This window comes from Malus domestica, chromosome 09, assembly GCF_042453785.1.
Source record: "Malus domestica chromosome 09, GDT2T_hap1".
Classification (NCBI taxonomy): Eukaryota; Viridiplantae; Streptophyta; class Magnoliopsida; order Rosales; family Rosaceae; genus Malus; species Malus domestica.
The window spans coordinates 20,764,447-20,789,423 of record NC_091669.1 but is presented as its reverse complement, the minus strand read 5'-3'; the positions used below and the strand labels follow the sequence as shown (position 1 = coordinate 20,789,423).

The following is a 24,977-nucleotide window of genomic DNA, read 5'->3' as shown; positions in this document are numbered from 1 at the left end:
GCATGACCGGCCCTCTTTGGAAGAAAGAGTGGCCGGCCCATGGGTATTTTTGGGGGTGTAATGGATGATTTAATTGGTGATTAATGGATTAATTAGGAATTAATCCATTAATTAGCCAATTAACTTCCACTTAAATGGAATGTTATGTAGGTTATAAAATAATTACCTAAGATTAGGATGGATGAGAATATCTTTGAATTTGTTACCTATTTTGGACACTTTTGACTTGATTGACGGATGATGGTGCGCTGTTCGCGCGTAGGAATCCCGGTATGCCTCAAGGGTATTTTTGTCCTCTTTTACCCAAAAATCCACGTGTTGCCTTGTGATTATTTTTGGCTCCACAAATGCCCCCACACCTATTGGGCTGCTCACAGGAAAAGGCAGCAGGTGTAGAGATCTTCTTGCTTTAGGAAACATAGGACTGCTTCCTTTTTTGATGTAGATTCCCTCTTTAATAGGAAATTAGATCATTCTAGGAAAGGGAAATAAATTTCTCTCAAAGTCTATTTAAGTCCACCTTAAGTGGGTTATTAAATCAACTTTGGAGAGCGATTTACTCTACCCTACAAGAGAGAGAGCTTAGAAGAAGATATTTGTTCCCTTTCCTCTAACAATCTTCTACATCTTGCCCTTGCAAAGGGCTGTCTTTCGTTGATTTCTTCGTCTTCTCCGTACTGCACCAATGTAAGAAAAAATTAATTTTTCTTATCTTCTTCTTGGATAGTGTTGTCGCGGGGCAGCCATCGAAGTGATGCAGCACGTCAGCTGGCAGAGGCCAGGATTCTACTCGGCATGGGCCGAGGAGGTGTTATGACAGGGACCACGACTTGGGCAACTCGGCTTGGCTAAAGTCAAGGGCAGCTTGTGCTGTTAGGGCTGCAGATTGTGGTGCTAGGGAGCAGTGCTAGGCGAGCCATATGGCTCATGTCCTTTGGGCTCTTGGACCTGACTCGGGCCAGGCTAGCGACTAAGAGAAATGAGGAGGTCGTGGGAGCTCATGAGTTGCTGGAATGCTCGGCATGCAGGCCTCTTGCCTGCTAGAATGCTAGGTTGAGCTCATCTACTAAGAATCATGAATGTCGTTGGCTGCTTAGTTATCTTCGTCGGGAGAAAGGTAGGCTGCCCCCAAAAGATGAGGCAAAGAGGATTAAGGCGGATGCATTGGCTCATTTGATCGTTGTCGTAGAGCTTACTATGAATGAAGATAGAAAGAAGAGATCTTCCTCGCCTGCTCAAGAAAGAAAATTGAAAACTTCTTTCACTGCTCGTGAGGGTCCACCTGCTGCCGAGAGGTCTGTGATTGGCATGACTTCTTCCGATAGGAAGAAAAATGAAGCTGCTAGATATGAGCATGTGGCGCCTGCCATCGAGAATAGCTAGTACAATTGCTGATAGGATTGCTCAGTGTAGAGGTCCTGTCTTGCCCCCAATGTCAACGTCTGTACCAAGACGTCCATTGGGAGCTAAGTCTAGTTCACCTTCGGAGAGGCTTGTTATTAAGAAGAGCGATAAGGTGGACTCTCTTGCTAAAGTGGTGCTAAGGCCCACTCCCTCTGCTCTAGAGACTGACTCGTCTGTTGGGAAATAGGAGATTACTAGTGTGGGCAACTATGAGAAATCCACTAAGCTTGCTTCTAAGGAGGCTGCTGAGATCTATGTGCTTTTAAGACCAGATTTGCTTAAAGACATGGACGCTTGTGCCAAGTTTGTTGATGGCGTTAGAAAGGTTATTTGCCCAAGTTCATTTGCGAAAGATACGACCCAATATAGAATGACTGCTCTGCTTGCTATGATGCAGATGTAGCAAGGTTGCCAAGGAGGTGGCGAAGACTATGGCAGCTGAAGCTTATTCCTCGACTAAGGAGATCAAGAGGTTAAATTCTGAGCTCGTTGCTTTGAAGGGGTCTAATATTAAAACCCCCACTTATCTGCAGCTTGACACCACTCGCCAAGAGATCGTTGACTTGAAAACTAGGCTTGACGTGATCCAAGTTAAGTATGAAAGTGCAGAGAAGGAGATTGGATGTTATATACCTTAGATTCAAGATCTTGAGTTTGTAGTTTCTGTGCTTCGTTTCGCTGCTTATGCAAAGGATGAAGAGTTAATTGCTGCTTCTAATCAAGTGATCCACTTCAAGAGAATCGTCGATAGGTTTGAACACCAAGTGTTGGAACTTTAAGGTGTACTGAAGATCAACGAAAGTCTTAAGAAGGAAGTGGATGAGCTATAGCGCGTTAGTGTTGGTCTGCTTGAGGAGAATGAGCATCTGAAGGGTGAGAATGATGGGTTCGAGGTTTCGAAACCTTTTCTATTTCTTCGGAAGACTTGCTTACTTTTACTTTTGAGGCTTCCATTGGTGAAGTAGTTGGAGAAGTTGGTGCCCAGGCTAGGGTAGCCGGGGATGAAGCGCTGGATGATGTCGCTATTAAAAACGTCACAGCTGCTGAAGGTATGGCGACTGAATAGTCGTGGGATGTCCAAGCTGCTAAAGTGTAGTCCTCTAGGTAGCATTTGGGATTTTCTTTGTTTTTCCTTGTAGCTCTTGTTTTGCTTGAACTCCTTCGGTATTTGCTAATTGTTTATAAACATGCTTCCTTCGTTTTTCTTCATCTTCGCTTCTTTTGTTCATGCCCTAACCTTTAAACTTTATAGACCAGTGGCAAGCGTGCTACTTTTCTATAAGTAGACAGACCTGCGTAGCCTATGCAACCGTAGGTGTTGGTGTAGAGCTTTGCAAAGTTGTTAGCCATAGGGTTGGCAACCGGATGCCTTACTTACAGAAGCAGAGAAGTCCGCATAACCACTAAGTTGTTAACCTTGGCTTTCTCCAATTCTGTAGGTTGCATAGCAAGTATCACAATGCTTCCTTCGTTTTTCTTCATCTTCGCTTCTTTTGTTCATGCCCTAACCTTTAAACTTTATAGACCAGTGGCAGGCGTGCTACTTTTCTATAAGTAGACAGACTCGCGTAGCCTATGCAACCGTAGGTGTTGGTGTAGAGCTTTGCAAAGTTGTTAGCCATAGGGTTGGCAACTAGATGCCTTACTTACAGAAGCAGACAAGTCCGCGTAACCACTAGGTTGTTAACATTGGCTTTCTCCAATTTCGTAGGTTGCATAGCAAGTATCACAACACTTTAGGACTTGGTGTAGGTTACTCCACGCTCGGCAGAGGTGAAGTTTATCGACCACGTAGCATGTCGATAGTGGATAAAACTTCGTGTATGCACGCTAGCTTGTTTAACCTTTCACAAGAATGTGCGGTTGTATAAGTCTAGCATGGTTTTACTTCTCGAATGGCAAGCCGTAGGCAGTCTTCCGAAAATCTTAGGCTACCTTAATGCACTCGGTAACAACTTTAGAGTTCAAGGGTAGCCGTCTGTAGGGCGTGTTGCATAATGTTCCCCCTCCATCTCTAGGGCTCGGTTCCCCGCTGATTAGGCCAAGAGACCCAAAATCCTTCAGCTAGCTAAGCCTTGAAAAAGACCATTGTGGCTATTTCTAGGAATCCCGACGGAAGCCATTGTGCATCTAGTTATACTAGGGCAGCCAGGCTCATCCACGTCTGGATTTTCGGAGTGTAAAGTTTATCTTCTCGTCTTGGAGAGCTGACCCATGTGGGTGTCGGGGAATTGGTTTACCCTCTCGCACTGGAGAGCAATTAGTTTACCCTCTCGCATTGGAGAGCATGGTTGGTCACTCAGAGGGTGTAATTCCTGCGATGAGTCCCTAAGAAGGGCGTGGTCTTCTTTTGAAGTGAAGGAGTGAGCAGTTGTTGTAAGCATGCAGTCGAGCCAAGTTATGATTACTTCTGAATTCCTCATTGAAAAACGAGCGAAACGAACGAGAACTTAGCTGTAAGGTAGGAACTGCATAACAACTGGATTGTCCTCGGCTTGTGAGGTGGTGCCTGTCGAGCTACTTGAGTTTTCGGGCTTTGATATAGCGGGAGGTCACACATGGTACTTCCTCAGATTGTAGGCGTTCCACTGCTTTTTGATCTTTTTGTCGTTTCATGGTGGCAAAGGTGTAATTACTCTTGATGCCTACTCTGTTGATCTTGTATGGACCTTCCCGGGATCCATCTTTTTGGAGCCTTCTCTACGGGCAGTGATGAAGGCTTTTCTTAGGACTAAATCTCCGGGCTAGAACTGCCGGATCTTAGCCCTTTTGTTATAGCTGGAGATGAGCTGCTGCTGGTAGGCTGCAATGCGGGTGCTGGTTTGCTCGTACTTTTCCTCTGCCAGATCTAAGCTTGTGACCATCTCCTTACTGTTCTGCTCAATGCTTGGTAATAGAGCGGTGATACTTGGCTTGATGACATTGGGATGGATGATTGCTTCCGAACCAAATGCCAAAGAGAAAGAAGTCTCACCGGTTGCTCGTCTTTTGGTGGTGCGATATGCCCATAGACATTCGGAGAGTTTGTCTGGCCATTTTTCCTTCTTGTTGGTGAGGGATTTCTTGAGGCAGTCGAGGATCATTTTGTTGGATGCTTCGACCTGCCCATTGCTTTGAGGATATCTCGGCATGGACATGTGTTGCTTGATGCCATATTCTTGGAAGAACTTCTCCAAATCTCTGCCCATGAATTACGGGCCGTTATGGGTGACGATGGACTGAGGGATGCCAAATCGACAAATGATGTTCCTCATTTACCATTGAGCAATTACTTAAGGTCACCTAAACTACTTGCTGCAGCTAATTGGCCAGAGCATATGCCATCCCATATGGTCATATGGTCGTAGAAAAAGCAATATAAAACTTACTGGGAGAAACTTCAGATCTTTCAGATCTATCTTGTAGGCTGAGAGAAATATTATTGAAGTCCTCTTTTGATATGTATGGTGTCAATCTTGTACTTTAAAACTTCATTTTGGACTTTATTTTGTTTTATTTTATTTTATATATAAGCAATAGTAAGTGCTAAATTAATCTAATTACGAGGGGAGGAATTTGAAGTGTGTCTGAACTAAGTGCGTCTCGTGTTTGACATTCTCAATGATGGCTAGTTCGGCAGCTAATTATAACCAAAAATCCATTTCTTCCCAGTAATATTGTATTAGAAAGAAAAAAAAAATTTATAACGATATTTTCTTTCTGTTGAATTGAGCTATTATAATCCTATTTTCTGGGAAGCAAGTAGTATAACTTCAAGTACTAGGTATAGGTCTTCACCGGCATCACTGTACCTGTGGTTCGAACCATGTTGACTATACAAGGTTATCGGCTGGTCGGCTTTCGATCAGCATTCTTAGATGCCCTGCCTCGAATGATAAGTTGATGACAGCCAAAAAAGTGAAGGGTACCTTTTACAATTACAGGAGGGTCATAGAGTCTTCAAGGCCTCATAGTAAATATTTCAACTATATTAGTGTAGTTAAAACTACATTCTACATCAAAATATTTACGGGAAAAAATTAAGAGAGTTGATATAATATATTTGTAAACACGAAATTTTCCTGAAACAAGCGAGACAAGAACAACGTGCACAAAAATAATATTTGTATTTGATGATTTTGGGTTACAATGTCTCTCGAATTTGATCATCTGATTCGATCTCCGTAAGGTGTTGATTTGTGGATGTGCGATTGATCCAAAGAATCGTTGAGCTTGATCTAAGGATAAACGTTCTTCAAGGGCCGTGGGCTTGATCTTGAAGGTGGATTTGAGCGGATCTTCAAGGAGCCGTTGGGGCTTGATCTTGAGGATGAGCGTTTCTTCAAGGGCCGTTGAGGCTTGATCTTGAATGACGGTGATGAACGCATCTTCAAGGGGGCTTTTGGGCTTGATCTTGAAGAACAGTGATGAACGGATCTTCAAGGGCTTTTGGGCTTGATCTTGAAGAACAATGATTGACGGATCTTCAAGGGCTTTTGGGCTTTGATCTCGAAAGACGGTTGGATGTGTGAATTTTTCAACGTTGTTGATCCAAAAGGCCATTGGGGCTTGATCTTAGGATGAACGGATGATGAACAATGAACACTTTCTTCAAAGGCCATCGGGGCTTGATCTTGAATTGGTGGAAGTTCTTCAAAGGGGTTGTCGGGGCTTGATCTTGGAAGAACGATGAACGAAGAACGAAGAAGGCTTTCTTGATTCTTCGGGATGAGCGGATGATGAACGATGAACACTTTCTTCAGGGGCCGTCGGGCTTGATTTTGAATTGGTGGAAGTTCTTCAAGGGCCTTTGGGGCTTGATCTTGAATTGGTGGAAGTTCTTCAAAGGGGCCGTCGGGGCTTGATCTTGAAGGTAGATGATTGTTGATCCAACGGCCGTCAGGGCTTGATCTTGGAGGAACGATGAAGGAAGAACGAAGAAGACTTTCTTGATTCTTCGGGAACCTGGATGCTTGAGAGCTTCGGAGTTTCAGAGCTTCAGAGCTTCAAGGTGTAATATGAATTGGTCCCTCTAAATGAATGAAATTGGCTTCTATTTATAGAATTTTCCAAGGCCTAATTTTGAATATAATATTCCAGATGAAATAAGTCATTTCTGCCAGGTGTTGACACGTGTCTTGTTTGATGACTTTTTCGACTCATTTCAATTTTTCGTCGAGTCACACGCTACGTGTAAAATTTATGTAATACATGAGCGTTGAAACTTTGATTTATCGGTCAACATTTATTTACCAAAATTTCGATGTCTACAAAAGCCCCCACTTCAAGGCACGTCGTATACATGTGCTTGTCACGTGTAGGAGATGCGTTTTGAAGTCCCTTAGTGTAGATGTCGATCCAAGGGCCGTTGGGGCTTGATCTTGAATTGGGCTGGAAATTTCTTCAAGGGCCGTTGAGGCTTGTTCTTGAACTTCGTTTGAAATTTCTTCAAGGGTCGTCGAGGCTTGATCTTGAAGGTTGAAATTGGACCACAAGGAGCTTCATGTGGTAGATGATCTTTGGCTTTGGTACTGGATGAATTGGCACGTATTTGTTTTTGTGCTTTTTAACTTTCCACAGATTTGATCTTGAACTGGGTTGGAGGATTTTCTAGATTCCTCCAATTGTTGACTTTCCACAGCTTATTCTTGAACTAGATTTGATTCAAGGGTGGTGGACGCTTGATCTTGAATCGAACTTGTGATTTCCTCAAGGGTTGTCGAGGCTTGATCTTGAATTTAGCTGGAAGCTTCTTCAAGGGCCGTTGAGGCTTGATTCTTGAAGGTTGACTCGAACACATGGTAAGTAGGCACGAGGTGAAGGTGACAGCTGGTTGCTTTGTTTAATCTTTCTTATTCACACATGAGCAGTTTGGTTAACGGTATGATCTTCAAGATTGATGGGCTCTTTTTCCAGTTGGTAACTTGATCTTTAAGGATTTGATTCAAGGGTGGTGAACGCTTGATCTTGAATCAGACTTATGATTTCCTCAAGGGTCGTCGAGGCTTGATCTTGAATTTAGCTGGAAGCTTCTTCAAGGGCCGTTGAAGCATGATTTTTGAAAGTTGACTCGAACACATGGCAAGCAGGCACAAGGTGAAGATGACAGCTTGTTGCTTTGTTCAATCTTTCTAATTCACACCTGAGCATGTTGGTCAACGGTATGATCTTCAAGATTGATGGGCTATTTTTCCAGTTGGTGACTTGATCTTTAAGGATTTGATTCAAGGGTGGTGAATCGGCACGTGCAGCCCACAACGCCTAGCGAGTCGACCCAAGAATTTGAGGGTCAAAACAAGTCCTCTACCTAGAGTGATTGCAACCCTAATGATATGAGATACTTCTGATTTTGAAGAAGTAGCGGATGAATCGGCACGTGCTTTGTTGTGCTTGTCTCCACATGCTTCAATGTATCATTTTCTCTTGCCTTATCTATTCTTCTGGCAGAATGTGGCATCTTCTTGAGTTCCTCAGCTCAGACTCCTTCTGCTGAGTTGACTGTGCAGGCTGCATTCTTCTCTGCTTGTTTCTTCTGCACGTTGTCTCCACATGCTGCAAGGTATCATTTTCACTTGCCTTATCTGTTCTCTAGGCAGATGTGGCAGCTTCTTTAGAAGTACAACAACAGTGGAAGACGAGTACTCGAAAGCAATACCATGTAAGCAACCAGACAAAGGTTCCAGGTTGTCGATTCCTTACCCGAGTTTAAGTGAAGGTTCCGATATACTGCTTTCTTTATCCTTGTCTTTGTAAGTAAGAACAAGGACAAAAGAAAGGACAAAGAGAAAGCATGATATGAGATACTCTTGCTTTCTACCCTGGTGATATGAGATACTTTTGCTTTGGTGTCATTTGTTTGCAGAGGTACCCCAAGGAATAAGGAACACTGAGTGACTCGAGAGGCTTCGTTGGGAAGGCATTCTCGGAGATGAAGAAACGTTCTGTATGTCTGTCTTGCTATGGAGGGTGAAGGTGGACAGTTATAGAAAGTTCTTTAATACCTGTAGAGGTACTATTCTTTCACTCGTGTCGGCAACCATTGAGTGATTGATCAGTATGGCTTCACGTGCTTTCTTCTTCATCAGAAATCTTCAAAAAATTGTCCATAATTTCCGCCAAGCTGAGTGTGCATGTGACAAGTGTTGACGAGGCTGAAAAAGACTGGCGCCTCTTCGATATCTAGGATCAGCGCTTCGACAAATTGCCCATGATTTCTGCAAAGCTGAGTTTGCATGTGACGGGTGCTGACGCGTCTGGAAAAATAAGATGCCTCTCCGATTTCTGAGCTTGCCTTTTCGATTTTTGAATTGGCCTCTTTGATTTCTGAGTGCCGTCGAGTGCAGAGGTTGCATGTGACAAGTGCGGACAAGTCTGGAAAGGAAGATTGGCCCGTGGTTTCCAAGCAAGCCCAATTTTTGAGAAAGCTAACACCTCTTCGATTTTTGAATTGGCCTCTTCAAATTCTGAGCTCGCCTCTTCGATCTCTGAAATCTCATCGAATGCTGATTTTTATAAAGGTACGCAGGACATTTCAAAGCACACTTGAATTTCTGCCTATAGAAACTCCATTCTTGCACTTCTACGATCTTGACTTGTCCGACCTCTTCTTTCTTTTAACACTTTTGAAAATGTCTGGCCCCTCCGACCGTCGTTTTGACTTGAACCTTAGTGAAGAGGCAGTCCCGCTTTCTCTAGACAACATATGGCATCCATCCTTCATATCCCCTACTGGTCCTCTTACCGTTGGGGACTTGGTGATGAAGAATGATATGACCGCTGCAGTAGTGGCTCGGAACCTTGTCACTCCCAAAGATAACAGACTGCTTTCCAAACGGTCTGATGAGTTGGCTGTTAAGGATTTTCTGTCTCTCAGTGTACAGTGTGCAGGTTCTGTGTCTAATATGGCCCAACGCCTATTTGCTCGAACCCGTCAAGTTGAATCATTGGCGGCCGAAGTGATGAGTCTCAAATAGGAAATTAGAGGGCTCAAGCATGAGAATAAACAATTGCACATGCTCGCACATAACTATGCTACAAACATGAAGAGGAAGATTGACCAGATGCAGGAATCTGATGGTCAGATTTTACTTGATCATCAGAGGTTTGTGGGTTTGTTCCAAAAACAGTTGCCTTCGTCTTCTAGGGTTGTACCACGTAATGAAGCTCTAATTGATCAACCTCCGGCTCCTCTTCTTCCTGGAGTTCCGCTGAATGATGAAGCTTCAAACAGTCAACCTCCGGTGCCTCTTCTTCTTGGAGCTCTGCCGAGTGGTGAGGCTTCTCACGAGTAACCTTCGTGAAGGCTCCCTCCTGTTTGCTCTTTTTTTTTTTTTTTTTTTACCGATGTAAAAATGTACATTTCTGTAAATTTTCAAAGAAATCAATAAATGAGGCTTTTTTTTTCATTCAATATATATATATATATTTTTTTTCTTTTCTTGCACATGGTGCCAGATGCACCAAAGGACTTTCTTTCTTCTTCTTTTTTTTTTTTTTTCATGGTGTCGTCCACCATCATCCTTTTTTATTACATATATATATATATATTTTTCTTTTATCATGGTGTTGCCCACCCCTCCAAAACTTTTATTATTATATATATATTTTTTCCTTCTTTCCTTTCTTTGCTTTCGGTGGTGACCACCACCATTTTCCTTTTTTTTTTTTTTTGTGCTTTCAGAATGGTGTGGCACCATTCTCCTCCTTTTTCTTATTATATAAATATATATATATATATATATATTATTTTTTATTTTTTTAGTAGTGCCTGCCACTTTCATCCACTATCTTTTTGTTATTATATATTTTTCATATAAATTCTGGTGATGGGATGAAGAACTTGCAGGGAAGGAAGAAGTCGAGGGGGGCAGCATGGAGGAGGAGGATGCGGAGCTAGAAGAAGAGAGCGAGGAGACAGCAGAAAACGCTCCACCACTACCACCATTGAGCACAGGCACTGAACACAGTCACCGAGCACAGCCACCAGACTTCACTTCGTCAATTCTTGAGCTCTTCGACTCCGGCTGGCCTCTTCACTTTCACAACAATGGTAGCCATCACCGCAGTATGCATCCATCTCCCAATTTTCAAGCGCATCCGTTGCGGTAGAGACAACAAGGATGAACTCGAGGGGAATTTCTCAAGACACCCTACTCTACCTGCACAGGAAAGTCATGGCGAACAGAAACGGTGGTCAGATCGAAGTGGAAAGCAGAGATGCCGAGATTGAGGCGTTGGGTGAGGAATTTGTTTGGTATGCTCCTGACGTTCTATGGTGAGGTTCGAGTCATCGCCTAGTTGACGCCGGCCTTCTGGGATCTGCTGCATACGCTGAGGAGAAAGTTCATGGAGTAACATGTGACGGAAGACGTGGGAGTCGTGAAGCTTGGACGGAGAGCATGACGATGGCCATTGTAGAAGACGAGCATGGACGGAGAGATCCTGGTTTCGCCGTATCCGCAGCAGCAGACGCACCTCAGTCTATTCTTCCAGTCTCTACAACAGCAACAGCCGCCGACAACGGGACGGAGACCTCTTACAGGGGATCCGCGGAGAAGGTTGGTGAATCGCGGCAGTCTGCGGCAGGTGTCGTACATGGCGTCGGCGCCGAGGTTGGTGAGGAAGACGGGGTCCGCTGCATTGACTGGAGATGAAGACGAGTGGAGTCTCGGACCAGGTGAGCAGATCGGCAATGGGTGTGTGGGGTTTCCTCACCGGAGTGCTTCTCTACATTTTGGGTCGGGTCCGCGAATCGAACGGCGAGTTGAGGCTGCTGAACTTGCAGTGGCTTGTAGGACTTGAGGAAGCTTTAGGTTGGACCAGCTTGGAGTCGAGTGAGGATAGGCCACGGGAGTCATCAGAGAGCCGGGGATTGGACAGAGGAACTCTGTAAGAGATTGCGGCTTTGAAGTTTCCAACGGAATTACCGGCGATAACCTCTGAAAAAGCTTCCATTTTCACTGTGGGCTCGGACTCGGGCTAGCACCGGTGATCGTATTCGCAGCTTTGAAGAGGTCTAGGTTTGGGCTTCTTCTCATATGAAGAACCAAATTGGGCTTGTGGCTTGAGCCTTTTGTTGCTGCTGGACCGAGACACTTATACATATATTATTTCTTTTTCCTTTCTTTTGTTTTTTTTTCTTTGTTTTGTTTTGTTTTGTTTTTTGTTTTTTTGTTTTTTTTTTGTTTTTTTGTTTTTTTTTGTTTTTTGTTTTTTGTAAATACATAATAACATATGTATTCATTTTTTTGTAATAAAATTGACTTTCTCTAATAAAAACATTTATTTTTTTATTTTGATATGACTGAACTCGAAATTAAATGTTCGAGCTGCCTACGTACCCTTCCAAAGAAGAGATCAAGTCATAACGTAGTTCAAATACATTTTTTTTTGTGCCATACGCAGTTTATTCTCTTGCGGGCTAGGAGCTTTATTGTGTCGCCTTTTAAGCTCGTGCGAACAAGGAGCATGGTGTCGTGCAAGTTAGGCTCGTGCAGTCGAGGAGCTTTGGTGCCATGTACAGTTTAGGCTTATGCAGGCAAAGAGCTTTGGTTGTCGCCTTTTATGCTCATGCGGACAAGGAGTGTTGTTGGTTCGTCAAGCGATCCGGGAGAGTGGTTCCTCGCAATCTTCATAGCAAGGAGCCTTGACTAAGTAGTTGAAGAAGTCTTCTGGGAAGATGTCATGCATCGTGATGGGGATGGATGATCTTCATGTCAAAGTTTCATTATCTCCAACACTTTCACATTGTTCTGGAGGTTGATAGGAGCTGCTTTGCCCCCTTTCCCATTGGTGAACTTATGGAATAGATGGTTGCTTCCTAGAAAGGCGTTCCTCGCAATCTTTATAGCAAGAAGCCTTGACCGAGTAGCTGAATAATTTTTTAAGGAATGAGAGATCGTGCATGGTCGATCTTTGTGTCGAAATTTCCTCATCTTCAACACTTTCACATTGCTTTGGAGGTTGGCGAAAGTTGCTTTGCCCTCTTTCTGATGGGTGAACTTGTGGAGAAGTTATATGCTTCTTGTGTAGTTTCTTTGGAGTGACATGAGTCCATCCTTCAACTTCAGTTAGCTTGACTAGCATGGTTTTGGAGCATGCCCCCAACGATTGAGGTGAAGATTTTGAGTTGACAAAGCCGAAAGTGACGTCTTCTTCCGAGATTTCGTCTTCTTTGTCTTCTTGGGCCTCCTCTTCAGTGCGGTCCTCTTGGGTTTGTTGGCGTGAAGATTGGCCGGTGTAGATGATGGTGCGCCTCCTTACCTTCAGTGGTCCTTTTGTGTCGACTTCCAAAGTTGCTTAGCGCTTCATCCTTGAAGGAATCAAGCTTTGAACATCGTCTTTTCCTGCTAGACTGTCGAGCTTTTCTCCATTTGGCGTTGTCTTCCTGTTTCTAGAAGGCTTCTTAGTTTCTTCAAGTCTGTCCAAAGCCGACCGTTGCGGAGGAGATCTAGCTATGCCGCTTTGTTTCTTGGGTTTTGATAACCTTTCAAAGACAAATCTTTGCGGTGTTGGCGTCTCAAGCATTTTGAAGACAGAAGTTCGGTCTCGACCACTGATGCGATCAAGTGCCAAAATTCTAGGTTTTGAATGATTCAGCCTTTTGAAGACTGAAGTTCGAGGGGCGAGTTTAGGCTCCTTTTTTGGCCTTGTGGCTTGTGGTCTTGGCTTCCTCGTTTTTTTTTAGGTCACCGATGTCCACCCTTTCTTATCACCAGTAGATGCATCTTGGTTGCTTGCCCCCGGTGATGGTTGTGTAGGAGGTGCCGTGTGACTTGAACATTGACGGGAATGGTCATGCATGCTTTAGAGATGCACATGATCGAGTGATCCAAACACGATAGTAGTAGTGTGTGCCGCAACCGTGTCTTCGAGGTCAAGCTCGATTTTCCCTTGTTGTGCTAGCTTCAGAATGAGATCTTTCAGTACGAAGCACTTTTCCGTTGGATGACTGATGAAACGGTGGAATTTACAATACCTTGGACTATCGGTACGATTCATCTCTTCTGGTCGTCTACACTTAGGCAAATCGATCACCTTCTTTTCCAACAAGTCTTCTAACATGGCAGCCACATCAGAGTTGGGGAATGGATAAGTCTTCTCTTAAATCTCCTTCAAAGTGCGTCTACGCATCTCTTGATCACGAAAAGCTTCAGTTTGAATTGCCTTGCCTCGTTTAGAGACTTTGACGGGAGCTGTGTTGACCATCATTGCTTCCTTGGTGGATTTCCACGTAGCTTTCTCCACCTTTGTCCCAAGAACTTTGTCGTTCTTGTAGTCGGCGATCGGTTCTTTCTTTCCATGATGGGCATGCTCAACTCCATATCATGGGCGCGAGTGGCTAACTCCTCAAAGGTCCGTGGTTTGATGCCTTGAAGGATGTAGTGCAATCCCCACTGCATGCCTTGGACACACATCTCGATCGATGAGGTCTCCGAAAGTTTGTCTTTGCAGTCAAGACTTAGAGTGCGCCATCGGTTGATGTAGTCCACGACTGGCTCATCTTTCCATTGCTTCGTACTTGTCAGCTTCAACATGTTTACAGTGCAGCGGGTGCTGTAGAAGCGATTAAGGAATTCTCTTTCCAATTGCTCCCAGTTGTTGATGGACTCAGGCTCTAGGTCCGTGTACCACTCAAAGGCGTTTCCTTTCAGCGAGCGCACAAACTGCTTGGCGAGGTAGTCTCCATCTGTCCCCACGTTGTTGCAAGTTTCGACGAAATGTGCAACGTGCTGCTTTGGGTTTCCTTTTCCATCAAACTGCATGAACTTTGGTGGTTGATAACCCCTTGGCATCTTTAGGGCATCAATCTTCTTGGAGTAGGGCTTCGAGTAGAACAATGAGGTATGTGAGCTCCTTTCGTACTGCGCCTTGATGGTGTTGGTGATCATCTCTTGCAGCTGCTGGATAAAAAAAGATCCCATAAGTGCCGCTGCTTGGTCTGGCTCCGGCTTCACATCGATTTTCTCCACCTGAGGCTCCTCTTCTTCGCCAGCTCCTCTCTTTAGTGGATCATCCTCTGGGTCGGGGTTCTCGTCGTCCTATGGCCCCAGTCGGTTGACGAGTTCAGCGATTTGCAAGTCTTTTTCTTCCACAATCCGTGTTAACCTTGCGATCACTTCATTCATTTGAGCCAGTTGTTCTTCAATAGAAGTAACGCCAATGGTCATGACTTGTGCAACCAATAGACGTGACTTTGCTTTAGACATCCAGGATGATGACGAAGAACGTCGTTGGCTGCTTTGGGATGTCATCTTGTGTGCCTTAACATCATGCTTCGGTGTCCCCAGTGAGGTCAGGTTGATGACGGACTCGCGCCTTTGATGCTCCCTTTGCTCATTTAGCAGCACCAACTTTGAAGTGGCATGTTGAGGAGCGGTTGTGGTGCCAATGGATTATTCGTTCGCGGCAGAAGTGCTCAGGATCCTTCCCTTGGTGGTTGTGAGAATGGCTTGTCCCTTGCTTGATGCCATTGACTTTGAGGCATGTTTGGATTCCTTGAACGAAGAAAGAGATGAGAGGTAGAGATTATCCCACCGGGCATGCCAAATTTGTAAACACGAAATTTTCCTGAAACAAGCGAGACAAGAACAACGTGCACAAAAATAATATTTGTATTTGATGATTTTGGGTTACAATCTCTCTCAAATTTGATCATCTGATTCGATCTCCGTAAGGTGTTGATTTGTGGATGTGCGATTGATCCAAAGGGTCGTTGGGCTTGATCTAAGGTTGAACGTTCTTCAAGGGCCGTGGGCTTGATCTTGAAGGTGGATTTGAGCGGATCTTGAAGGAGCCGTTGGGGCTTGATCTTGAGGATGAGCGTTTCTTCAAGGGCCGTTGAGGCTTGATCTTGAATAACGGTGATGAACGGATCTTCAAGAGGGCTTTTGGGCTTGATCTTGAATAATGGTGATGAACGGACCTTCAAGGGCTTTTGGGCTTTGATCTTGAAGGACGGTTGGATGTGTGGATTTGTCGACGTTGTTGATCCAAAGGGCCGTTGGGGCTTGATCTTAGGATGAACGAATGATGAACGATGAACACTTTCTTCAAAGGCCGTCGGGGCTTGATCTTGAATTGGTGGAAGTTCTTCAAGGGCTTTTGGGGCTTGATCTTGAATTGGTGGAAGTTCTTCAAAGGGACCGTCGGGGCTTGATCTTGGAAGAATGATGAACGAAGAATGAAGAAGGCTTTCTTGATTCTTCGAGATGAACGGATGATGAACGATGAACACTTTCTTCAAGGGTTGTTGGGGCTTGATCTTGAATTGGTGGAAGTTCTTCAAGGGCCTTTGGGGCTTGATCTTGAATTGGTGGAAGTTCTTCAAAGGGCCGTCGGGGCTTGATCATGAAGGTGGATGATTGTTAATCCAAAGACCGTCGGGGCTTGATCTTGGAGGAACGATGAACGAATAACGAAGAAGGCTTTCTTGATTCTTCTGGAACCTGGATGCTTGAGAGCTTCGGAGTTTCAAAGCTTCAGAGCTTCAAGGTGTAATATGAATTGGTCCCTCTAAATGAATGAAATTGGCTTCTATTTATAGAATTTTCCAAGGCCTAATTTTGAATATAATATTCCAGATGAAATAAGTCGTTTATGCCAGGTGTTGACACGTGTCCTGTTTGATGACTTTTCCGACTCATTTCAATTTTTTGTCGAGTCACACACTACGTGTAAAATTTATGTAATACATGAGCGTTGAAACTTTGATTTATCGGTCAACATTTATTTACCAAAATTTCGATGTCTACAATATTACAGTATTGTTATAATATAGATCCTCTCTCTCTCTCTCTCTCTCTCTCTCTCTCTCTCTCTCTCTCTCTCTCTCTCTCTCTCTCTCTCTCTCTCTCTCTCTCTCTCTCTCTCTCTCTCTCTCTCTCTCTCTCTCTCTCTCTCTCTCTCTCTCTCTCTCTCTCTCTCTCTCTCTCTCTCTCTCTCTCTCTCTCTCTCTCTCTCTCTCTCTCTCTCTCTCTTATATGCACTCTACTCGTGAACAACGAGGGCCATGGCCTCCACAAATTGACATATATTTAACTAATAAAATTGTTAATAATATAACGTATTTGGTCACCTCAAATAGTCGCATTTACAAAGCGATCGAGGTGATCTCATCAGCTCATGGTGTGCTTTGTGTTTCATACTTTTGGTTTAAGGTAGTGTTCATTGTACTTCGACATTTATTTAGTTTTTCCTCATCAAATTCTTAACTTCCTTTTTCGTCGCATAGTTTTACTTTCTGGTACTGTAGTTATAAGTTTTACTTGTTGACCCTAAAAATTATTTAATCTACGTGACTCGCAAGCCGAATAGCTAAAGAGCTAACTATGTCATTCGGAAATGTGGACGTGCCAACTTGTTGATCGAGCTCGGTCGGTGAGTAAAATGAATGTGGCTAAAGAAATACTGTACTTACTTTGAACAAAAAACAAAAAGAAATACTTTACTTATATAAGTGTGGTTATATCTACAATGAGAAAATATAACCAGGTCTCTACTACGAACCTTATACCATATTAATGATTTTGTTTCACTGATCATATTGCATACATCCAAAAGAATAACCTTTGAGGTTTGACCGAACCAACAGGGATATATCCCGGTTTACGGTACAAAAATAGGATAGAGATAAAACTATCGTAGGTACCATATATTCACCATATAGGAGCTCTTATATATTTCACAATTTCCCTTGTTTTTCTACTCCAAAATACGAGTCCTATACAATAAATACATGGTCCGACAGGTGACCTTTCCACCATCATTAGTAAATCGGAGAAAGTCCTCAAGTTTGATAAGACTGAAAAATTAACTTCCATGAGGTGGCTTATAACACTTGATACGATGGAGTTTTATTAAGGAGTGTATAGCAGCCATCATTGTTGAACACACATAATTCAAACTTCAATTGAAGAATCATCATTCATCGAGCTGCTTTGGAGGTAAATTTATCTTATTCACCATTTACAGTATAACACATGGATCCTATGGATCAAATGAGTATTTCCTCATATATTTCGATGCATTCCAACATATGCTCTGGTTATTTCAAAATAGAAACATTGGATAAACGTAGTACATTTAGAAAAGAGTTACATATATAAGGAAACAAGAACATATGCTCTTGTTGCTGAATATTATGCGTGCTCAAAATTATTTTGGCCTCCAAACAGTCTTTGCCCTGAAAATTTCAGACCCGGCTTCAAGACGAAGCAAGTGATCAAACTCTAGCCCTTCGTTATAAGTACTCGACTCATCTATTCAGTCTCTAGCAACTGCAGTACTCCTCAGGGATTGCAGAACGCTGTCCCTCCTACACTCTCTTCGAAACTCCAAAGTCATAGAGGAAAGCTCATGGATTTCCAAGGTTAGGATAGAAATGCTCTGATAACAAAATTTCCAATTAGAAGAGAGTTTTTTTTGTTTTTTGAAATATTGAAAAGTGAGGAAGCAGCCTTGCAAAAAGCTTCACCTCCAGAACCCAGTCTATGTATTTTGCATGGCTCACATGCTGATTGATATCTAAATTGCGCCAACGAGGCGGCCGCAATGCAATTTGAAGAAGACCAGCATATGTCAGTTAATTGCTTCAGGAATAAGCAAATAATATTTCACCCTCTCCATATCATATATATGCATAAGATACTTACTGCTAAACCTGTTTGAACATAATCTCTACCATCAACGTTCAATCGTCCTAGTTTGGTGCTATTGATGTCAATGAGAGGATCGGAATCCACGAAATAAGGTTTAAACTCTTGTTTGATCTCTTCAGTAAGTCTACCAACTTTCCTTGTCTTTATGTTCATCAGCACATAAAGACTGCCGGTTGAGCAAAAATTGTACATAATATGTAAACAAATAATTCACTCGACACAATTTCACCCTCATTCAGTTTTCCGAAGAGGGTTTTATTAATTTGAGTTCGACCCATTCTAGGCTACACGCCTATTAATTACAATCTTTCTTTTGGGAAAGAAATACCCTTTGATTCCAATTCGAATAAAAATGTAACTTGAGGATTTTGGTATTTGTTTGATTTTATAACTGTACCTAGGTTGAATCCTAGATTGCCTACGTACCCTCTTGAGGGATCAAGTCACTCGTAGTTCATGTATTTGGTACTTGTTTTGGATTTGATGCCTTGTGCAGTTTTAGCTCATGCGGGCAAGGAGCATAGTGCCTTATGCAGTTTCAGCTCATGCGGGCGAGGAGCAACTGATGCCTTGCAGTTTTAGCTCATGCAGGCGAAGATTTGGAGCATTTGATTCGGCTTCATGCCATTTGAGATTTTTCTTCGGCTTCGTGCCACTCGAGATTTGACACAGCTTTGTGCCCTTTGAAACTTTTCTTTGGCTTCGTGCTATTTTGGTATTTGATAGTATGAGTGAATTTAGTTTATATAAACCAGGGATTCGTTTCGGTTTCACGGTTGTGTCTAAAACTTGATATCAGACTGCCTACGTATCCTTAACGGAATCAAACCGGCGTAGTTCATATTCTTGATTTCATGGTTGTGTCTGAAAATTGATATCAAACTGCCTACGTATCCTTAACGGAATCAAACCAGAGTAGTTCATAATCTTGATTTCATGGTTGTGTCTGAAAATTGATATCAAACTGCCTACGTATCCTTAACGGAATCAAACCAGCGTAGTTCATAAAAAACTTGATATCATGGTTGTGTCTGAAAATTGATACCAGACTGCCTACGTATCCTTAACGGAATCAAACCAGCGTAGTTCATAAAAAACTTGATATCATGGTTGTGTCTGAAAATTGATACCAGACTGCCTACGTATCCTTAACGGAATCAAACCAGCGTAGTTCATAAATTTTGAGACTCATCGCGGCTTTGTGCCATTTGATACTTGATACGGCTTCGTGCCATTTTGAGATTCTGTTGCGGCTTCATGCCATTTGATATTTGACTTTTTCTTTGGCTTCATGCCTTTTGTATACTTGAATTTTGGAGCGGCTTTGTGCCGTTAAATAAAATTTGATGGACATTCTTGATGAATAATCAATCAAACTTGTACAAGTGAGTTTGGGTCAACATATTGAACCTCTCTTTTTATAGAGCCGTTTTCCATGGTGGGATTTTAATTTTCCATACCATTTTTGCCTACACCTTCCTTCTTTTCGTATGCTTGTAATTGGGTACAAATAAGTGATCATGCCGATTGATTTAGTGATGGGCATTTTAAGAATTTTCGTGTGGTGAGATTCATCCCACATGGTTTGGGAAAAGTTGATCAACATAAATTGGTCTGGTGCCTTTTCTTTGAAGGTCTCACGCAAGCAACATTCTCAATTAATTTGAGAATTTTGTTCACAGCCAACTTCTTATTTTTTGCCCTTTTTTTTATGTACTTTTCTTTTGAATTTTTCAACCCATGGATCTTTGAACCCACTTGGGATTTTCAAGCCTGACAACAATCTTTACTCCTCCTTTTTTTCTATGTGACTTTAAAGCTTTACTCTTCTTCTTCACGTGGGGTGCATGTTTCTTTGGCATCCATTTCCCCTTCTTTTATATATATATATATATATATATATATATATATCATCTTCATTTAAGCATGGGACTCTGAACCAATTTGACCCAAGTTTTCTGACAGCAAGCTTCACACTTTTCTTTATTTGTCTTTTAAAGGTCTCCAAGTTCCAATGGGACTTCTAATTTCAATCGACCTTACTTTTTCTTTATGTGAGTAGACTCTCACGTGATGAACATGACTATTTCTTTGTTCCTCTTTTTCCTGGAACGTCTTCGAAGAATGGAGCAGCAGCAACGTGTCAAATTCTGAGTCATGTTCAACTTTTGCCGACAAGTTTATGCATATTTGGTGATCTCATGAAGGACGGGTTTTTGAGGACAGTCTCCATACTTCTTGTTCTCAGAGCCAAAAATTAATAAACTCCTATATGAATAAAACAAATGGAAAAGCCATTGATTTTCTTCCTTTGCATTTAATCTCCATGTGGAGCAACATTTCTATTTTATTTGGGGAGTATTTTATCCGTAGTAGCACTCCACCTTTTCTCTTCCTTGCTGGATGCTTTGTCTTCTAACTCAATCTTCTGTGAACACAGATAGCATCTACATCGTCTTCTTTTCCTAATAACTTAAACAGCAGCCCGCACAATTTTTTTTGGTGTTCTATGTCGGCAGTACATCCTTCCCTTCCAAGACAATTTTTCCTTGACTTCAAGACAATGACGGCGGCGGTCGGGTTGCTCCTTTGTAGAGTTTCAGTGGCAAGTGAACTGAGGTGACACAAATAATGGAGACGGGTTCGTTGTTGTCTTTCTTCTCTGCAACCTTATTCCTCCATACTTGAAGCTTATTGTTACTTTCTTTGAAAATGACTTGCAAGTGGGAATTCTACGTGATTTGCTTTGCAGGTGTTCTACTTTGCTTTTGCTGCACCATTTTCCTTTGTTTGAATTTGATGAAAACTCTCCAAGCATCTTCAGTTTCTCTTTAATAGGCAGGGATCACTTCTTATTCTTCCACGCCAAGCTGTTACAATTACCGGGAGAGACCGTGACAATCTGATTTTGGAGGGCATCAGTTGAAGGGTGTTGATGACGAAGCGATGGAAACATTATGTCTGTCCACTATCTTATAACCATCATCCGTGACTTGGTGTCCAGAACTTTTGAAGTTGTCCCTTGGTTACTTTTTACGAACCAGGACTGCACGTTTTTGTCTACTCGGAGTGCGGATAGCACTGCCCTTGGGCTTTTTCCGAATGACTGCCGGAAACAACGCTTGAAGAGCGGTGGTGTTGCGGTTTGGATGATTGCTTGGTTCACCGTCCTCGGGGCCCTTGGGCTTCTTCCGAAGGACGGCTGAAGACAACGGTTGAAGAGCGGTGGTGTTGCGGTTTGGTTGCTGCATCAACACCTGCTGCCATCGGTTGAGCAGGGAAGAGAAATTTCCCAAGTTTTCTTCATAGGTCTCGGTGAATAACCAGAGAGAGCGAGAGAAAGGATCTGGGGTTGCTTATTTAGAGTCTCTACCTTCATTTTTTTTGCTCTGGGGAATGGGACAGTTTGAAGAAGCAAAGTGCTTCTTTTCTTCCTACAAAGCAAAGAAGAGAACCAACCCAGAAAAAAAATTAAAAAAGAATGAAACGGCTTATACCTTCAAATGCCGTGTAGTTTCTCCTGCTCTTTGTTCTTGCGTGTAGATCTTGATTTCTTCTTCTCCTTTCTTTTCCTTTGTTGTGCCTTTGCTCTCTTGCTTTGCCTCTCTATTGTCTTCTCTGTGCTTTTCAATTTCTGCAGCGTCTCCTCTCTTGTTTCCCCTGTCTTTTTTCTGTCTGTCCCTTTTTTTGTTGTTGCAGGTGATGCCTATTTATAGGCATCATAGGAGAGTTCTAGAGCTTGTTACGTGGGGGGAGAGGTAGAGGCCATGACCTCCTGCCACTTTCTGTTAACCACCATTTCTGACTCCACGTTCCTTTTTGTTTGCAGAAAATGGGGAGCACCTGTATTTTTTTTCTTTTGTGTACGTTACTTCCCCCCTTTTGTAGGAGAAAATAAATTTTTTATTTATTTCTGAATGTTTTTTGTGGGTAAAGCCCATCCTCATCCTTTGGGCTTGGATTACACCTTGTAGTTTGACCCAATTTGTATGAACTCTATTTTTTCATATGTTTATTATTTTTTTTGTTCAACAGATTGCCCCCTCAAGCCTTATGCGTGAAATTTCTTTGAGCGTATAAGGCTTGATGTGATTGCATCATATAATGAGGTTTTGACGAATGCTTGCATTAAATATTTCAGGGATTGAATGCAGATGGCCAATTTTGTACTGAGCAAGCTGTTGACAAGGCCGGGAAAAAGTTGGCCACGGGTCTAGAGTACAGGCGTTCTTCTCCATTGACTTCAATTAACTATAATTTTTCCTTCGGTGATCCTCCCACTTGGTTTCTCCCGGACGTTGAGCGTGCTGAAGCATTGAACAAATCTACAGAAGAAGGAATTTTGAACTCAATTGCTTTCCTGCTCCACTTTTGCAGCAAACTGGAGTAGGATTCATGTTGTTTTCCTTCTGTTTTGCACTCCTATCTCCCTTGCTTAGTTTACGTGCCGTGTTCAACTTTAGCACACTGTACCTTTATCTTTCTATATATATATATATATATATAAATGCTTTAGTTGGTAATCTTGCAATGAAGGTGTCTTTTCCTTTATATTACAAGGGTTTTTTTCCACAGCATGTTACTACCAACATAGCTGCGCCATTTTTCAAACATGGCTGCTGCTTTTTTTTTAATTTTTGGTTCACACGGCATGTCTCCTTGTAGGTAGCTGCACTTTTATTCAGACATAGCTGCTGCTTCTAGCTTCTAGTCTACACGGCATGGTTCCTTGTAGATAGCTGTACCAACACATAGTTGTTGCTTTAAATTTTTGGTCATGTACAGCTGCTGTGCAGCACCTATGAAATATATTTTGATATTTGGATTTGGCTTTTCCGTAATCAAGCATGCATGACAATTTTTTAATGCATTAGACTCCTCTTTTTTCATAACCCTACATAAGTGAAAATCACCTATGCCTTGTTCTTAAACTCTCGCCTGTGGAGAGTTTAAACAAATATTAGCATATGACAATTCGAACAAATGCTAATCCTGTAAGGGGAAAGGAATGATTTTTGATGAGTTATGGCTGCATCTAATTTTTTTTGGATTAGATTGCCTACGTACCCTGTGAAGGGATCAAGCCAAACGTAGTTCATCCCTTGATTTCGGGAAAGTGATTTTTACGGCTGTATCTAGTAATAAAGCTAGACTACCTACGTACCCCATGAAGGGATCAAGCCGAACGTAGTTCACCCCTTGATTTTGGGAAAATGATTTTTACGGCTGTATCTAGTAATAAAGCTAGACTACCTACGTACCCTATGAAGGGATCAAGCCGAACGTAGTTCACCCCTTAATTTTCGGGATTTGATTTTGATTTTGATTTTTTTATGACTGCACCCATTTTTAATGATAGGCTGCCTACGTACCCTTTTTTGAGGGATCAAGTCATACGTAGTTCAGAGGAAAGGATTTATCTTGACTTGTTTCCTCTGCACTTGTTTCCCTCTCGGAGTTTGTTAGGCATTAGCTTGCCCTCTATCCTTTATTTGGGGATGTATTGCTTGAGCTCAGTTGATTCGTCACCATTCTCTTCTTTTTCTTCTTAATGGTAACGCAGTTTACTTGAGTTGAGTCACAAACTTCTTCCATGCTTACTTTCTCAATTGTTCCATAAGTTTCATTTTCTGGAAGTGGAGGTGCACTATTGAAAGTCCTGAAGTCGATGCAGGTACAAACCTGTCCATTTTTCTTCTTGATTAGAAAGCAGGTTGGGAATTGTCTGACAGACTTAATAGGCTCGTTATCAGATTCCTTGCTTTTTTCTTTGCTACCAATCGTGTTGACTTGAACAATGTCTTGTACCTCTTCTTGCGCATCGTCATTTTTGTCACGATTTATTGTCACCTTTTGGGTTTTGACTCTCCACTTTTTGCTTTTATGAGACTTCTTAGGTTGAGAGTTGATGATTTTACCAAGTCGTTGGAAGACAGAAATTCGAGGTGGCTTGCTGCTAGATTCTTCTTCAGTCAACATTGCTTTCTCGAGATCAGTAAAGCCTTCAAACTCATGATTCTTGGTATTTGAGACAAATGCTTTAAGCATATCATTTTCTTGGTGCACTGTGACGTTGATGGCACTCTTTTTAGCTTTGCACCTCTTCGCTTTTATCTTTAATGGAACCTTTGATGAAGACTCATTTCTTTTGAACGAAACAATGCGACCCTGTTGACCATTATTCCTTTGCAAATTTGTTGAGACTACCAAATTGCCCCCAGGAATCGATTGGTTGATTTTACGTAGAGGCTTTGTGTAGTTGGTCATGAGTGCTTCAAATGCATCTTGGATTTGTTCCATTGCCTTCTTTTCAGATTCTCTTCGATCTTGTAATGAACAATTGAGACCCACTTTTCGAGATTTCGGAGTTTTAGAACTCGCGATTTTGACTAACCTTGATGGCTTTGCCTTTTCCACAGTTGGTGATTGTGATTCCTTCTGCACTACTTCATCTTTTGTTGGTTGTGAAAAAATGACCTTTGACTGTTTGTAGAATTTTGCATCCGCGTAATTCACTTCTTCACCCCTAAATGGGTCGGTATCCGCTAGGACTTTTTTGACTTCGCCATTCACCAAAAACTTGAAGCATTGATGGAGTGTAGAAGGAACGACACCATATGTATGAAGCCATGGACGTCCCAATAAAACATTATAAGATGTGTCAGCATCGATTACATGGAAAAGGGCGTCGGAGTACAACTCCCCTATCTCCATTTGTAATGCTATCGATCCCATTGCTTTTTGTCCGACTTGATTGAAGCCTTGAATAGTTAACATTGATGGTGTCAGTTGACGAACATTCATCCCCAGAGCTCGAAGTGTTCGAAGAGGAAGTAGGTTTACTGCTGATCCACAATCAAGCAAGATTCGATTTATTGATGTATCTCCCACTAGTCCATTGACGTACAAGGGTCGATTGTGGTATTCGTCTCCAAG

The 24,977-nt window shown here is 42.4% G+C and overlaps 1 protein-coding gene and 1 long non-coding RNA gene across 2 annotated transcripts; one reads left to right on the top strand and one right to left on the bottom strand.

Annotated features, from left to right (window-relative positions):
* Positions 1 to 4,148: 4,148 nt before the first annotated feature.
* Positions 4,149 to 4,592, bottom strand: LOC139187825 (uncharacterized). The gene has a single exon (XM_070804429.1). It carries the CDS (start codon positions 4,590 to 4,592, stop codon positions 4,149 to 4,151), a length of 444 nt encoding a protein of 147 aa, XP_070660530.1.
* Positions 4,593 to 19,980: 15,388 nt separating this feature from the next.
* LOC139188254 (uncharacterized) lies at positions 19,981 to 22,866 on the top strand. The gene is made up of 2 exons (XR_011571572.1): positions 19,981 to 21,904; positions 22,183 to 22,866. It is a non-coding gene; the product is annotated as an uncharacterized lncRNA (long non-coding RNA).
* The last annotated feature ends 2,111 nt before the right edge of the window (positions 22,867 to 24,977 follow it).

What these genes read in the sequence shown, in the direction of transcription:
- LOC139187825 (XM_070804429.1), bottom strand. Translation starts at nt 4,592, where the DNA reads ATGGGCAGAGATTTGGAGAAGTTCTTCCAAGAATATGGCATCAAGCAA.